Source organism: Suillus discolor (genome assembly GCF_016758755.1).
Source record: "Suillus discolor strain FC423 chromosome Unknown F5147scaffold_30, whole genome shotgun sequence".
Taxonomy (NCBI): Eukaryota; Fungi; Basidiomycota; class Agaricomycetes; order Boletales; family Suillaceae; genus Suillus; species Suillus discolor.
Window position 1 is genome coordinate 314,320 of NW_024541277.1, and position 16,970 is coordinate 331,289.

The 16,970-nt window shown below is 47.6% G+C and overlaps 6 protein-coding genes across 6 annotated transcripts; 2 read left to right on the top strand and 4 right to left on the bottom strand.

The window, feature by feature from the left end:
• Positions 1–198: 198 nt before the first annotated feature.
• On the bottom strand, positions 199–1,578 carry F5147DRAFT_613219 (uncharacterized protein; the record flags this gene model as incomplete). Its single annotated transcript, XM_041432479.1, has 1 exon — positions 199–1,578. A coding segment is annotated over one exon (1,377 nt), but the record flags the coding sequence as incomplete, so codon positions are not given.
• Positions 1,579–3,338: 1,760 nt separating this feature from the next.
• Positions 3,339–4,340, top strand: F5147DRAFT_636461 (uncharacterized protein; the record flags this gene model as incomplete). The annotated part of the gene is made up of 1 exon (XM_041432914.1): positions 3,339–4,340. A coding segment is annotated over one exon (1,002 nt), but the record flags the coding sequence as incomplete, so codon positions are not given.
• Positions 4,341–5,512: 1,172 nt separating this feature from the next.
• Positions 5,513–6,366, bottom strand: F5147DRAFT_761220 (uncharacterized protein). The gene is made up of 2 exons (XM_041440519.1): positions 6,254–6,366; positions 5,513–6,191 (listed from the first exon to the last, which is right to left on the bottom strand). The coding sequence occupies exon 2, from the start codon at positions 6,056–6,058 to the stop codon at positions 5,576–5,578; it is 483 nt and encodes a 160-aa protein (XP_041292436.1). The 5' UTR covers positions 6,059–6,191; positions 6,254–6,366; the 3' UTR covers positions 5,513–5,575.
• A 2,068-nt stretch (positions 6,367–8,434) lies between these two features.
• Positions 8,435–9,531, bottom strand: F5147DRAFT_774154 (uncharacterized protein; the record flags this gene model as incomplete). Its single annotated transcript, XM_041441571.1, has 2 exons — positions 8,435–8,895; positions 8,958–9,531. 2 exons carry the CDS (start codon positions 9,529–9,531, stop codon positions 8,435–8,437), a joined length of 1,035 nt encoding a protein of 344 aa, XP_041292437.1.
• Positions 9,532–10,349: 818 nt separating this feature from the next.
• F5147DRAFT_774155 (uncharacterized protein) lies at positions 10,350–11,207 on the bottom strand (the record flags this gene model as incomplete). The annotated part of the gene is made up of 3 exons (XM_041441572.1): positions 10,350–10,567; positions 10,614–10,708; positions 10,759–11,207. 3 exons carry the CDS (start codon positions 11,205–11,207, stop codon positions 10,350–10,352), a joined length of 762 nt encoding a protein of 253 aa, XP_041292438.1.
• A 4,699-nt stretch (positions 11,208–15,906) lies between these two features.
• Positions 15,907–16,699, top strand: F5147DRAFT_653228 (uncharacterized protein; the record flags this gene model as incomplete). The annotated part of the gene is made up of 6 exons (XM_041433759.1): positions 15,907–15,992; positions 16,031–16,074; positions 16,145–16,226; positions 16,288–16,497; positions 16,529–16,574; positions 16,637–16,699. 6 exons carry the CDS (start codon positions 15,907–15,909, stop codon positions 16,697–16,699), a joined length of 531 nt encoding a protein of 176 aa, XP_041292439.1.
• Positions 16,700–16,970: the final 271 nt, after the last annotated feature.

Consider the following 16,970-nt stretch of genomic DNA (forward strand, 5'->3'; position numbering starts at 1 on the left):
TGACCTGTGATCTCCCCGAAGCCATAGTAGAGTCGTAAGAACTTGCAGTGGCTCCGGTGGCTGGATCATGAAGGATAACGAGTCATTTAAATTCCGAGGGTCGTGGGATTCCATAGCTTTATTCTGCTTCTGCAATTTTGAGAACTCGTCGAGGAGGGTTGTGCTCTCTGGAATCTCGCGCACCAGCAAGTTGAGAGAGGAAAGTGCGAGTAGGGAGTGCGGTGACGTGACATTTTTCACTTGAGGGAGGCTGCAGTTAGAGCGCTGGGAAACATAGTCACGAACGGATGAGTGATAGATATTCACAGGAAGAGTGTTGTCGGTGGGAACATCTATAACAGACCGTAGTTGCACCAGTACTCTTTCAACGTCCCTGCCATGACCAGGACCAAGAAGTTTCGAGATTTGTGATATAGGCAGGGGATCTGCAAGGGCAGCAATAACAGACAGGTGGAGGTATGCCTGCGCTGGGTCAGCGCATGTGGAGAGGATACAGTCGTATAACTTGTACACCTCCGTTCCTGGAAGTAGGTCACTCGCTAGTTTGAGCATGAGCTCGAGACGGTTGTAGGGATCGTTGTGTCGATCGTCGATAAACATCATCATTGTAGACGCCACGATGAAACGTCTCCCCGCTCGGTTCGCTAGCCGCTCGAGTTGAACCTTGGTTGGCTGTGGGAAAGTGGGGATGCGACTTTGCAGTTTTTTGAAGGAATGCTGCAAGAAAAGATAGATGTCTTCATCGACATCTGCGCCGTCTAGCGAGATGATGGCGGCAACACCCTGTCCGGAAATCTTCACTGGTATCTCACACACCAGCGGGCTCACATCTTTTTGCTGCATGGCTTCATGGATATACGCTTCCGAGCGGCTTGTGACTAGAATGTGGATCACAGGCAGATCAGGATCTCGAAGAGCCTGGGCGAGCAAGGAGATGAGTTCAGCAAGCTCAACTTCGGATTTTTTTTTATCGAAGGGTTCAATTGTGGATTGGTCGAGGGGTTCCGGTGTGGATTGGTCGAGGGATTCCGCACATTCATCAAGGGCATCAATAACGAACGCCAAAGGCGGACAATTGCGCAGGCTGTGTTTGAGCTGCCGCAAAGGTCGGGAAAACAACGCCTCCATCTGGTCGCGAAGAGACCCATCAGGGTGTAGAAGAGCAGGGTTCTCGAGGATGGCTTTATTCACGTGCGTCCTGACGCTGGGGAAATTACTGGCTAGCTGATAGGCAAGCGTCGCAAAGAAACGAGCAGTTGTGCGTCGATTCGTGTGCTTGCGGGAGAAAAAGAATGTTCCTGCGAGCCGCTTCTCGATAATCGTCTCATCTGTCACTTTCAGAGCTCTCATCCTTTCGGCTACAGTAAATGCAACAGCAGATTTTCCGACGCCCGCTGTGCCATGGAGCCAAATGAGTCGATTCTTTGATTTGTCATCCAATGTTCCGTAGATGTGGTCGAGGAGGACCACTCGGGTCCCTTCCAAACATTGGGGATGAGGCAAGCGTTCACGAGAGTCATGTTCAGCGCCCTTGACAGTGACCTGAGCCAACTTCTCCCAAGCTCCTTGAGACATCCGAAAACTGGTAATGAGGTCAGAGGAGCAGAGAAGGAGAGAGAGGGATGGATATTCTCACATTGACTCCTCAACAAGGGGACGATAATTATCGTAACACAGAGTGTGAGATAAAGTCTTACTAGTCGGGTAAAGACAACTATAGGTTAGAAACCATGGGAGTGGAAGTTAACCTTGAGACTTACCAGGACGCTGATTCAAGGATAGAAGGCGAAGTTGTAACTTGGACCCTTTAAGGCGGGTACTGATGCAGATGTCGTGAAACGATGTTCTGCGTAGTAAGTCTGTCCAAACGGTCATGATCATGAAGTCGCAACGAAAAGATAAAACTCTGACATTCACCGTAGAGTGATATATCGTAGGAATGCAGCTGAAGCGCTGAGGCTGAGTGACAGCAGGCACTTATCGTGTACAAGGGCAGTCACACAAATCTGGTGGCCTAATTTTAGTGACGCTAAGAAAAGCAGGGTGCCGTGGAAACCTCAACACCATGCGGCGGCTCATTCAGCTGAATCAAACTTCAGATTCCCGACACAGGTGGCTTCTACATATACAAGTGTTCGTGCAGTGGGTGCTGCACGCTACGGTGCCATTGTCAGTGGGCAACTTGTCACCGACTCACCGAATACCCTGTCACTATCCTTGAAGAAAAAAATGTGCGTCATAGAGTGCATCATCCAGTACCCGCATGTCAAAGCACAAGGATATACAAAGGTTGACCTTCATGATAGTTTGAACGACGTTGACAGCTGGTACAGTCTTACCAATTTGCAATTACTCGAGAGTCAGAATGACGTAATGGACAGAAGTCACACAGTGTCTTACTAGGCATGTCGCGTACAGAACACACACGGGCTTAACAGAGGCTAGTTTTGATGCACCAGCTTGTACAAAACAAGAAAATAAAGGGAAGAGAGACAACGAGCAGAAGAGTAGGAGATGAATGTGCTTTCCCCAGACTTTAATACTGACATCAATCGTTCGCATCCAGCGCCGAGGTGATAGGGAGGACCTATTGTGAAATATAATATCTCCCTTGCCTCGTAGGCATATCAATCAGTCTCACTTTTTCATTCCTGCGACAGCGCGCAGTGACTGCGTCCTCGGACAAGGAAAAGATATCGTCGAACGCAAGCTCCCATAGACATGCACGACTCAACGTTCACAACCATACGTTGATAACATCTCGGTGGTCTGCCTTCGTATCTGTAAGTTGCATCGACTTCAGGAATAACGGCTTAAATAAAAGGGAGGTGGCTTACTCTTCGCTTGATAATGGATGCTGTGTAGAATGCACATTTAGCGGATCTATACGCATCTTTCTGAACTAACACAGCCAAAGGCGCTAGGCGCTTACCTCCACGTGCAGATAATGTGTTCATTGTTCCAGTTCCAGAAGACGAATGTTCCACACTGTCAACTTTAGTTCCGAACGACTATCGGCATGTTCTGATATCTCGTATGCAGTGCAGGGAGCCGTACTTTTTTTCGGGTTTCACGAAGGCAATACATTGCTGTATCAATGGCGTAGGAGAAGAAGGGTAACGTACGTGATGATGTACTGAATATAAATCCACAGGACCTCGTGTCTGTTCGTTTAAAGCAGGCTTCGCAAACCTTTGAAGACGAGAATTTCTTGTATCCCTTCCGACCGTTTAACGAATCTCCCAGTCATTAATCGTGAGTTTCGCACTATCCATATGGTAGTCGCCGCCTTCTAACTTTCCTAGACGACTTTTAACTCGCTAGGCGACGTTCGTACCATGAGCGCCTCTGTTGCTGCGACAGATAGCCATGACCGTCTCAAAGATCTCGTGGAAGATGTATTCAATGAATATATCACCAATGAGATGCCCATTGGTCTACTTCACATCACCAAGAACGATCAGAAGATAATGCTTCAACTTGTGGACAGGGATTTCGTCAGGGAGCATTTTAAAGAGAAGAAGGTCCCCGACAACATTCATGCTGATTTTGCTGAAAATATGGTCGTGGACGGGGAAGAGAGGGAGGATCGGATCCGAGAGCGCGTAAAGAAGGAACTGAAATATGCTATCCTCTCGCATAGATGGCTGCCGGGCAAGCAAGAGCCTCTGTATCACCAGATGTCGAAGGAACCGAAGGAAGTCCCTGATGACCAAGAGCCAGGATGGAAGAAGCTTCAAAGTTTTTGCCGTACGGCGAAGGATGTCCACGACTGCGAATTCGCCTGGTCCGACACGTGCTGCATAGACAAAGCAAGCAGCTCAGAGTTGGATGAATCCATACGCTCCATGTTTCGCTGGTACAGAAATTCCCACGTATGCATCGCCCTCCTTTCGGAAACAGCAGACCTCGCGGCTCTTCAATTGCAGGAGAAGGGTCAAAGTGGTGAAAAGGCAGTCGATGCTTGGTTCGAAAGAGGATGGACGCTTCAAGAGCTCCTTGCTCCGTCGCAAATCAAATTCTACGGAGCAAACTGGAAGCCCCTCATCCAAGGCTCTACGAACGACAGAGGCAGCAAAGTCATCATGAAAAAGATAGAATTGCTCACGGACATCAATATGGATGATCTTGAATCATTCACACCTGGCATAGACCGGGTGCCAGAAAAGATGTTGTGGGCATCCAGGAGGCGAACGACTCGCATGGAAGACATCGCGTACTGCCTTATCGGAATATTCGATATCAGCCTCATGATCGCATACGGCGAAGGCAACAGAGCCTTCTTCCGTCTCATGGAGGAGATAATAAAGAGATACGACAAATGGGACTTGTTTCTATGGAGCGGTCGTCGTTCCCGCTATAACGCAGCCCTTCCGGATGCTCCGCACTCCTATGCTGCAGGATGTATTCAAACACATCGCAAAGGAGTTGACCAGACCGCAAGCTACGAGTTTGGAGATAGGCGCTTTGCCTTGACCAATCACGGACTCGAAATCCGGGTGCTCCTACTGGGCGTTGAGGTAGAGGATGTCAGTGAAGATTTGCCTGACTCGAGATGTCTTACGTTCAAGCATGAATATTTTAGGGTGAAGGCGACGCACATTGGCCCAAAGCCTCACGATGTGGCCTGGGCAGTAGGTGTGCTGGACTATTCCATAGACGGTGAGGAAGGGATCATCGACTCGGACAGGTTGCGGGAAGCCCCAATTAGCGCGTTCCTGCTATCCTCGAATAAACATGCGTCTATACATCTACCAGCAACTGCTAAGTGGAAGAAGGAGATGACCAAGGAAGTTGTCAGAATTGATCCTCCCGGCGACCACATACAAGAACCTCTGACTCTACTGTACCTTTAACATAGCTTTCGTTATAAACCTTTTTATGCCTGTTGTCACGGTGTCTGCTTTGTGGGTATATGTTCTCGGCGATATGTTGATCATTAGTTACTATAAGTACCACGATACTGTCAATGGACTCAACGCTAGAATTATAGGCCCAATGCGTGCCTGTAAATGCTTTCACCAAGCTTTCATCCGTGTCCGGTCCTCGCTTCTCCTTGCTCGTCATCATCACAGGCATTGTTCCTTACGCAAGTCACTTTGTTGACGCGGGTGACTTTGACAATTATCGGAGGGAAAGGTTCACGGAAGGAAGGTTCAAGCCCGGGACAGATGGCCGAGCGGTCCAAGGCGCCAGACTAAGGAGAGAACCAGCTCATCTAATTGTCCTCGCTTGTCTCGATAGAACGCAGACGGCGAGAATTTAGCCAGCAAATAAGGGACCCCGACGCGAGGACGCGGGGACCCCATGGATTCCGGAGACAAACGACTCCAAAACACTAAGTACGTATCGTACAATAATGGCGTTCAAAGTAAATTTCACAGAGCTCGCTAAGCTCGGTAAAGCTCGGTAAAGCTCGGTAAAGCGTCAGTTAAATCGGTCTGAAAAACGTTAACACAAGTACGGCTCCGTTCGGCATCGCAGTCGAACTTTGAAGAGAGACTTAGTGTTTGGGAAGGTGAAGAGGCGCAGATGGATTACTGTACTAAGTACAAAATAAGCTACATACAAACTATCAGAGTGACCGTTTCAGAGAGGATCGTAAGCCTGCGAACGTTCGTCTCTCATGATGAAATGTGAATTGTAAGGCTGTTTTGGGTCCTAGCTCGCTGTCAACGGCCAAGAGCGCCTTGCCTTTCCCTGCACCCGGTTGACCCTGTCCGATCGCCACAAAGAACGGAGGCACGCGCTTCTTCATCAACTGTCTAGGTCTGATCAGAGCTGAAAGTGAAAGTGCCGGCATGTAAGAATAAATAAAGAGATCTTCGAGGCATAGCTCCTTCCTCAAACGATCTGCCTTTGTTTGAAATGGGTGAGCTGCATGGAGAGGAATAGACGTGAAAGCTGCAGTCGGACACAACTGGATTCGAGAGTGGCATGTTAGTTTGAGGACGTGCTCGAGGACGTTGACGATGGGCAGCATGATCTGGTCCCATATTATCCACAAGAGCACTATGAGATCCGTCCTCGACTCCCCTGGTGGACGGCAAAGGAACATGATGAGGGTCTCCTGATGTCGGTACGACGATGGCGCATTGGCACTGCACGAGTGTTGACTCGCAATGAGACTGGGCCCTAGTACACGGCCGCTTGGAGGTCTTTACATGATGGTGGGAGGAATCGTGAAAATGCTGGAACCGGGAAGATCGCGTATCTCAGCTACTGCGCAAGTCATGAAGGAGGGAGGACATACCCAAAATGCAGCGCTCTCATTCTTCCTCAGCACCCTGGCGAGCTCCGGTGGAGGAGCAGTAGGTTGTACTAGCTTTTGAATATGAGTAGCCTCTGAGGGAGTTTGTGTGGATGGTGTGAGAGATGCTGAACGGGCACTAGAGTGTCGTCGTCGTTGATGGTGCCGGTGCTGCACCAGAGTGCTTGTTACCACAAAAGGAAATTTTAAATTCCGACCCCATATTTGGATTCCATCACACAGAGTGGTAAGCTGATCGATAAGGATCAATAAGCATATTCATATTGGTGTCTCTTGAACCTCATCATGCCCCGTCTTTCCCTACGCAACCAGCTGCTTGATAAACTGGATGAGGCAGAATTAGCCTTAATCATTTCCAAGTACAAGCATGCGCTTTGTACTATGGCCCTATCTGACTTTTCCGACTCTGATTCTGATTCTGATTCTGATTCTGATTCTGACTTGGATACGGTCCTCACTCCTCCATCTCCTCTTACCCCACAATTATCTGACTATCTGGACTTGGACTTGGACTTGGATGATGAAAGCACCCATGTTGCTGCACATTACGACCGCCTTCATGACACTATCACTTCCCTTCGCGATGAGGTCTTAAGGGCACGTGTCCTTCAAAAGCCAGATGCACCTCCTATGCGGGCCCCTCAAATTCACCTCCTTCATGATTTTGGGACATCTCGCACTCATCTCTTCTGGAAGAAACTACATGTCAATCCAGAGATCTTTGACGATATCCTTGATCACATCTCAGGTCACCCCATCTTCACTAATCAGTCCAATAACCCCCAGCTTCCAGTTGCTATTCAGCTAGCCATTTTTCTCAACCGCACTGGACACTATGGCAATGCCATTTCTCCAGAAGATGTGGGTCAATGGGCAGGTGTTAGTGTGGGGTCAGTAATCAATTGCAGCAACCGTGTCATGATTGCCCTCCTTGATCTGCATGATACATTCATCCAATTTCCTACTCCTGACTCCGAAGATGCTGAGCGTGCTCGGCAATTTGTTGAGGCTAGGTCCTGCCCTGAGTGGAGAAATGGTATTTTTGCAATTGATGGTTCTGCCATTAATTTGTATGAAAAACCTGGTCTTTATGGTGAGGCATTTTATGACAGGAAGTCTAACTATTCCCTCAACTGTCAGGTTTTTTTTTCTCTTATTCTAATGGTTAGAAATTAATGAAAAATTCAGGCAATCATTATGCCCCATAACCTCCTCATAGTTGATTATTCACTGGGTAACCCTGGCAGTACACATGATGCTTATGCCTTCAAATCCACTCGTGTTTATCAGGAGCATGACACTCTTCTTCCAGAGGACCATTGGATTTGGGCAGATAGTGCCTACCCACTTGAGAAGTGGTGCATTGCCCCTTTCAAGAAGCCATGTAATGGGAGGTTGACCAGGGACCAGAAATCCTTCAATATTAACCTCTCTCAGGTATTTCTAATTTTTTTTGCTGATTTTTGCAATTTTCACTGATTTTTTATTCATATAGGTCCGTGTTCGTGTTGAACATGCGTTCACAGCTTTGAAAGGACGATTCCAGTCTCTCAAGGAACTTAGGCACCCACTTCAGAACCAGAAGGATCTTCAGGTCACTCTGCATTGGGTTAGGTGTTGCCTAATCCTTCATAATATGATCATCCGCTTCGAGGAGATTTGCAAGAAATCCACACTTGTATGGGCTGTTCGAGAGGAGAACAATACTATACGCCATGAGGATGAAGGACCAGATGGTGATGAAGTAATGGGTGATAGGTCTTATGAAGGCACTCCAGGTCAAGCTCACAGGGCAAGGCTGATGGATTTGTTGTTTGATAGCCCTCAATCAGAAGCACACCATCAGGAAGATTGAGCAAACAAGCAGAGTAACATTGTGTATAGCTAAACAAATGTACTATTAAATTTTACAACTAGTGATCAACTTGTGGCCATATGTGAGAATACTACATGCAAACATAACAAGACATATAACATCCAAGACATGTAAGAGTATAACAACGCGAGAACATAACAACAACGACATGAGAACATGACAACAACAACGCGAGAATGTGATGATGACGACAATGACGATGCGAGAACATGATGATGATGACGACAACGCAAGAACATGATGATGACAATGGCGCAAGAACGTGATGATGACGACAACACGAGAAGTCAGGTACCAGCAGGTTTGCCACCCTGGGCATTGAGCTGGGCCCACTGAATCCGGAGGCGTAGAACATCTGCTTCCATGGCAAAAGCGGTGGCATCCGCTTCACGTAGGCGAATATCTACCTCTTTAGCCTCCTTCATGCGCTGATGGACTATGGCAGCATCTGTGCGCTCATCCATATGCTCCTCACGCATCATACGATGCTCCTTGTCCTGGCGACTAGTGTTGAGCTTCACCATAAGGCGCTTGTTCTTCAGCTGATATAAGGTTAGCTTGTCAGAATGAATACTTTCCAGGTTGTCATTGAGCACATCCATCTGCTCGCAAATCTCCGTCCGGAGGTGTTTGGAGACTGAACTTGCTGGCGTTGTCGAGACAGATGTTTGCGCTGTCGGGGAGGACTGTTGAGATGACGGCTCGTGAGATGATGATGGCTTTCGAGAGTGTGATGACGAGCGCGACCCTGATGATGCCATAGAGCCCGATTTACTCTTTTCACGCATCATCACCTGGCTAACATGAGACTTGAATGTAGCGCGATCATGCTGGATGGAAGTGCGGGGGGCATCTGTTGCGTATGAGAGGTAGTAGTAGGGGAGGGGGGGGAAGGGGGCTCCTGGTGCTTCTTCCCAGCCCTGCATCTTGGCGGGCTGTTCAGGCTGATAGTGTTGCTGTCGTCGTGTGTAATTTCATCCGGGGAATCCATATTAAGATCCCCCATCTCACCCGCAAGAGGGTTGTCATCGTAAATACCATTGAAATTATAATTATCAGTGGGGGAATGAGTGACGGGAGAGTAAGAACCATCGTGAGATGTAGCACCAGAGGGAAGCGGTGGGAAACGAAAAACAGGGGACCTGGCAGAACTATTGGTGTGAGCGCTTGGGGGTGGTGGCACATAGTTCCATTGCGAAGGGCTACCACCACTGCCTCCAGGAGCAGGGGGAGTGTGACAAAATTGGGGGGAGGTAGGTGGTGCCACGGCTGTGGCACCACCTGCATGGGCATTTGGAGGAAGGCAGCCATAAGTGGGTCCAGTTGAGGACCCAGCAATGCCGCCAGCTGGAGCATTGGGGAGAGGCGTGTTGCCAAGTTCCATGGGAGAGCCGGGATCAGTGCTGGGGGAAGCGGAGGGACGAAGAGAGCCACCCGAAGGACGGGTGAGAGAAAAGAGATCACTCGCGTTGAAGGTTCAACGATACAGCGAGGCACGAACAATGCTCCTGACTGTATCTATAATTGTTGTAAGGTCGTGCGTTGCCTAGTCTGCTATACTTGAGACGACAAGTGTGTTCGACCCTAAAGGGGAAGCGAGTGCAGCAAGGATCTAGAGGTATGCACTGAAAGCGCTACTGGTTGGCCAATGCGAAGCGCGGGAAAGCGCAGGTGCGCGCGAGGCGTGAGAATGCGCGAAGCGCGGGAATGCGCGCGCGTGTATGCGGAAACAAGAGAGAGTAAGAGTGAGTTTGCTTAGGTGATGATATGATGTAAGACAAGAGAAGGGAGATGCGAGGTGTAAACAAATAGATTTCTACTATGTTCTGCTAGGTAAATAGTGGGTAGTAACCAGTAAGTCCTCTGTCGTTCTGGTGGGAGAGTAAGTTAGTAAGTCATAGTATGTACTGCTGGCGCTTAAGTATGGCGCCTAAGCGCTGTCATGCGGAGCCGAAGCGCTACCGAGTAAGGTATGTAAAGATATATGTAAGTAAGGGTCCATGATAAAAATAAAGATGGAATGATAAGCAAATGTGAGAAATGGAAATATACGCACTAGGGAACTTGGTGGACAGTAGATGGATGCTTCCGGATGGCTGGCGCTATAGGGCGCTCAAGCGCGGGAAAGCGCGCGCGCATATACATCGTGAAGCGCGGGAAAGGTACGCGCGCATGGCGCGCGTTGCGCGGGAAAGCTGCGCCTCATATAGAGATAGCTGCGGGTAGCACACAGAGTGATGCTACAAGTTCGTGCCATGTACTCCCCAGTGAAAACTGCCATATTGCACAATGAGAGGCATGAGTCTCTACAGCGTGATCAACGCCCGGCTTTGACGATGACGTTTTGGTGGAGAATGATGGATGGGAGCCCCAGATAGAGTAGAGCTGATCGTACCAGGGAAAGTCCTTCTCGTATTTACCTACAAATTTAATTAGAAGAATTCATGTAGGGAGGAGAAGACTCACGATGCAAATTCACGCTTGTCTCTGAATTGATGGGCACGATGCCTGCAACCGTTGACTCAAATTCAGCACGAATGTCACGAAATTTAGTGCGGAGGCTTTGATCAGATCAGCATTGATGATTATAAAAATAGGGGGGATCACTTACGCCACGATGCGATTATATACAGAGTCCTGAAACCTGTTGGGATTCGACGTGTAGAGCACCGTGTATTGAGGATCGTCGGAGAAAATAACCCTTGCAATGACAGCATGGATTTTGTTTTTGTCTTTGCCTGAGGGGCGGCCCTCAGCTTCACGGTTGGCTGGATTCTTCTTTTCACTGGTGAACAGAATGCGGCAATCTGGTGGGTGTCCAACGAGGTAGTCAACCAGCCTATTGGTCCACTGGGGAACCGCTTGCCAGCTGATAGAAATAGTAGGAGAAGTAGTAGCTCTATCTTTACCTCCTCTGCCGCGTTTTCCCTTTCCCCGTGCAGGAGGAGCTGGTGGTGGCTCCATAAATTTCAGCCCGGTCTTGCAACGTCGCGGGGAGATGATTTGAGACTGTATCTGTAGTCGCGCAGAACGACGAAGTCGTGGTCGTAGGGCAGGCATGTCTTTTGGGACTCCAATCGATGCCGGCCCAAGCCGTAGTGTAACAAATCTTATTTTTGACCGAGTTTACCGAGCTTTACCGAGCTTAGCGAGCTCTGTGAAATTTACTTTGAATGCCATTAATGCCAGAATACCAGCAAATAGAAGGAGGGAGGGTAGTATGTGGGAGGGAGATGAATTGGATGAAAATAATGATGTCGGAGTAAGATCAAGGATGAACTAAGAAACTTCGTGCTAAAAATACATGATAACATACTAAATCAAATAGTAGCAAAAGGACTAGACCTCGTTCCAGACCCATTGTGAATTGCACGGCCATTAAAAACTAAAGTGTGAAGCAATGCAGGATTCTTTCGAATATAAATACAAAAACCATCAGAAGACCATCGACCCATCGCTTGTATATGTTCTGCTGATACTCCCGACACTGCCAGGGATGTCGCACCACCTGCACGCAATGAATGGCCCAATATTGAACCAGGAAACAATGCGCGAAGTTTGCGGATAAACCAGCTTCGCGTAGGCACGGAGCCATTTGCACGAAGCCAGAGAAAGCTGTTAAAAGGAAATAGGGAGTCACGAGAGGCAAGATAAGACACAAAGGCAGACTGTGGGTCCGCTTCATTTGAACACTGTATAACAATGGTGTTTCCTTCGAAACCCACGTCTGTCTTGTTGGTCGGCAAATTGAAAGAGTGATGGTTTGCGGAGAGGATAAGTGAAGTGTGTAGGATGAGCTTGGAGTGATCCTGGAGTGCAGGATGAGCTTGGAGTGATCCTGGAGTGCAGGATTATCCGGCCAAACTAGTTCACCTAAACGCATAAGCCCATAAAAACCGTCAAGCAACTGAGCAGAAAAGAGTAGGTCATCATGGGACGGCATTGTTGGTAATGCTTCAAGAGCAGAAGAGAGGTCTGCACGAGATAGAGGAAGTTTTCATTTCACGGCTACCCCAAAATGATGCTTAGCTCCTCGAAGGGTCCATGCAACAAGACGTGAACGGCGATTAGCCCTGATGTGAGGATAGTATTCTTCCATCAGACTACACACACCCAACAAATAGTTGTCCACAGAGCGAGGGTTAATGTGCGCCGACATGAAAGTGATGAACAACGATAGAGTGTCGACAGTCGGATCAAGGGATAAATGATGAATATCGCAAAAATTGACATAGGAATTGAGAGCCGACGAGTAGGTTTGATTAGTGGAACGGTCTAATGCTAGACCAAGGTTGATGGAACGTTCATGGATGAGATGTTCCATTGACCAAGCAGCCTGGATGGGCTGCTTAGTCATCGAAGACCGAATATTCATTTTTGCACTCCCCCCAACGCATTTCGAGGGGGTTCAAATGATAGGACTCAAAGGCCCAGACTAACACGACAAGCATCTTGCCGCGCGCCATCGAGATAAATGATCAGCAACCACGTTTTGTTCACCTGAGACATGGAAAACTCGGAAGTCGATCTGAAAAGATAGAACAACCTCAACAATATCCATCAGGAGCCGGTTATAGCCTGAAGGACCTGCTAAAGAATTAAACATGAAGACTGTGTTCAAGCTATCAGTGAAAACAGCGAGTCTACCATTGGGTGGTACCCGAGTGACAGCATCATGAATAGCTGAAGAGACGCAAAGAGATTCATAGAAGAATATATCTTCCACAGGTGATTGAGACAGAAGGGGTGATTGAAAGCCAAGATTAAGCGCCGGGTACCAGAAACCAAGTCCAGTGCCCGAAGTGTCGCAGAAAACTTGAACCACATTATTTGGTAGCGAGTCAAGGTTCCAGGACACTGATTTGAAGAAGAAGGTCCCATTAGAACGTTCCAAGTGAAAAGCGGCCCAGAGAAGTTCTTCGACAATACTTCAGTTGATCCACAACAACCCTTCGAGTTAGTTTTGCCTCGAGTCTTCTCATAGACGGCTGCAAGCCCTGGTCGCAGCAGGGGACATACATTCAATGCCCAATTTAAAGACCCGGCAATATGCTCGAAATCCTTCAAAGACCTCTTCCGTTTATGCTTGGCAAAATCCTTTAGTTCTTGCACCAAAGCAGCCTTCGACTCAACCTTGAGAGAAACACACATAGAGTTTGGATTAATGTCAAAGCCGATAACAGGGAGAGGTGATCCAAAGATTTGTTTTCATTCTTCATGAGGGATTCCTAGCTCATCCCAAAGAAGCAGGAGCGACACCATATCTCGAGGTAACATCTTGCGATATTTCCCATAAAATGCCATGTCTTTGATCCTGGCAAAGGAAAAGGAGTCGTCGACATATAAGAAAGCTCGGATGAGCCTGACAAAGACTGCGAGCCATATAACTAAGGACATGAAGGCGTGAAAGATGCGCTGAGATGCCCGGCCTCCAAAGACATTAGCATGATCTATTCGCCTTTGACCTTCGAAAGTAACAACTTGTTTGATTTGCCACAGCAGATGCATAGGCATGTGTTGATAGGCTTTAGACACATCAGCTTTCCAAATGTGAAGAGTATCATGAGGGTTAGATTGGCGATGAAGACAAAGAGCATCTCCAAGATCTTGAACATTGTCAAGAGTTACTCTGGCGATGTCTTCTTTCGAAATCATAGAGTTAAGTGAGAAGTCACCAGCACTGTGGTTCGTGACAAGACGAAACTTGCCACCATCTTTTGGTACAGCGTGAATAGGCATGCTATACATTGCCGGCAATAGGTCAGGACCAAAATTGCGAGAATATCTTCCCACTGATTCCTCCTTGATGATTTGCTCCCGCAGGAAGTTCCGTTCCTGATCCAAAGACAGAGAAGGTGAAGGAACGTCGAGAGTAGTCGGATAGAATCCATAGTGCGTATTAGCCCAAGGCCAAAACCCTTCACGAAGTCCTTGGCAAACAGATTTGAACGAAAGCAGGATTAGGGTGATTAGCGAAGGTAAGGAGCATTTCAAACCTGTCAACATTGACAGGTGTTCGGACAGCAAAAAGGTCAGGTCGAGAGGCGATAGTATTCATTGCTGACAGATTAAGAAATTCAGAAGCAGGAGGACGTGGCAAAGGGTCAGCAGTCTCTGTCCATCTCGCTGTCCCACTAAGAGCAGTACCGTCATCTCCCCAAATCATCCGTTTCCGAAAACGTGGACCTTTAGCTATCTTTTCATTTAGCTCCCTTTGCCAGGGAACATTCAGTGCACTTGTGGGAGCCACAGCATTTACTGCAGACGTGGAAGCGGATACATTCGGTAGGTGGCTTCTCACATGCCCCGCGGTTCCAGTTAAGACAAACCTCTCCCCTTGAGGACGAATCCTGACGTGACAATTTTCGTCCTCCACCTTGTGGCTTCCCAGAAACTTTGTCGGATGGGTTGGAGGAGAGGTGCTGGAGCTCTGAATAGGCGACCATTCCGAGGGAAGAAAGGTGGGAAGTTTCGAGACTCCAGAATTCTTGGAAGTCATCGAAGTGGAGGTACTTTCGTGCTTCAACCTCAAGCCGACATGCTCAATCAAAGTCAATGATTTGGGAGTGAACGCTGTAGTGGACATCCCGAAAAATTCAGGAAATGTAGCATCTATATCCTCGGAGTTCTGCCTCCTTCCAAGGCATAATGAAGGCAAGGGCATCTTGCCACAAGTCAGTGGCGATACTCCAGTCTCCATAGGAACAGACATGATGGGTAGTGGTCAGTTGACTAAGGGAAATTTCGAAACCTTTCCCAAGAACTTGGGATTGTTTTGGGTCAATCGTCGTGGAATAGTGTCCCGACAAAACTTTGTCAAGATCTGGTGCTCGTCCCTCGAAGAGGAGGGTCCACTGTGACGATGGAAAGGACAGACATCCTGGAGTGGTAGTAACTTGTCTGCGATAATACTTTGAGTCTTCCGACCATTCTTCAAGACATTTGAGAGTAAGTCGTTGCACTTTCTTTCTGGGGAGATATCGATAATTTCCTGGTTGCAACCAGGGATAAAATTGGAGATGTTCAGAGGTAAGCCTGCGATGCTTTCCCCTGAGAACGTATTCATCTCCTTTGTCAGATTTGTCACTCTCAACCTCTTCACTGGTTTCTTGTTGGCGTGATTTCTCTCTGAATCTCTCACGTCTTCCCAATCTCTCTTCCTCTTGAGCTCAGGATGAAAATGTTTCTTCGTGAACTTCTCTTTCATGTGATCCAAGTCGTAACTCGGAAGGTTCTTTGACTCTATCAAGGAGGTCCAAGAAGTGACTGAACCCGCTCTTGAATTGGACTTGGGATAGAGATGACGAGGCCGAAACGGATTCTTGTAAGATCCTCTGAACTTCAAGTGCGGCATCACCTTTTTCAATAACGTCCCATTTATAATGGTCGACAATGTCGAGACAGTCTCTAACAGCTTGTTGGTCGAATTGAATTTCCCTGACAGACAGATGGAGAGAATCTGAGATTGTTTGGGAGGAGGATTCAACATTAGGAGAGGAAGATTCGGCATGCTCAGACATGAGAAAATGTAGTTTCGATGATAATAAATATTGTGCAAATTCTGCTATACTATTGAGACGAGAAACTCGAGTGAGAAAAAGCCAACAGAATGGACAACAACAGCGTACCTAGCGAGACGAGAAACTCGAGTGAGAAAAGGCAGAGAGCCATTTCGGATTCGTCTTGCTAGACATAGACTGCTATCTCCACTAAAGGAGGTGGCGATGAGGATCGTGAATGGCAAGTTCATCATGCTGAAATGCACAGGGCAAAAGCCGCAGGGGCAAAAGGCAAGGCCCAAGATGAAGAGACACGGGAAGACCTGAAGGGAGAAATGGGTCTGCTGTAGAACAGACTCGTCCAATTACCCTTGTGTAACCCAGATTAAACTCGATTAATGAGCGTATCATCTGGTCTCTTCGGGGGCGTGAGTTCGAATCTCACTCTGTTCAGATGTTTGTTTTTGTTCGATTGTGTTCACTGAGCATGGGGGGTAGAACTGAAATTGTTTTCCCAGGGTGACGGTAAACATTCCCACCATAACATCAATGTTGCCTCTCGCAATTGCAAAACCTCAACGTCATCTAGAGTAATAGTATTATTGCTTGTTCGGTCTAATCAAATTCGTTGAAATCCAAAGTCCTTTCTTCGAGCACTTCAACTTCATCGATGCTCTGAACTCCTTCAGTCCTCTTCAACTCTTTGAGAGCCGCAACTTCAGCAGCAATGTCATCAGGCAAGATACTCTCTGGACCAGCAATAAGGTCATCTGCATCACAAGGCTCAATCGAGAGCGGAGGTGTCTAGGATATTCCAAAATTTACAGTCCCAACAGCAATGTCAACGTCTTGTGAGTGTGCATGTGAGCATGTTGACAACAGTGGACTTCTCAGCCTTCGCGGCTTTTATGGTGCTGTGTTGTCGAAGGTTCGTACAAATTTTATTGAGTCTTTTAAATGTGTCAACTAAGAGATTACACCGTTGTGCAGATTGCGTTGTGCCAAATCAGGGAACGTACACTCTACTTCACCTACATGCCCTACTGCAATTGAGAAGATCATCACAACAAAGATCTTGAAGGGGGTGAATTTTGGAATTGATTGGAACAGTGATGCGAGGCGGCGTCCTCCAGCATACACCATCTTACTTCAGGGACGTCGATTTTCATGTTCTATTGAATTCAAACTGTGTTATAAGATCTAAATTATGTCTCCGACGAGTTCGGCCAACAACACTACTTGTGTCAGTCTTCCTTGAGTAAACCCGGGCCTTCATTCATTGGCAGGTCCTTCTCTCACCAACCGATTTCGTTCTACGAGAATA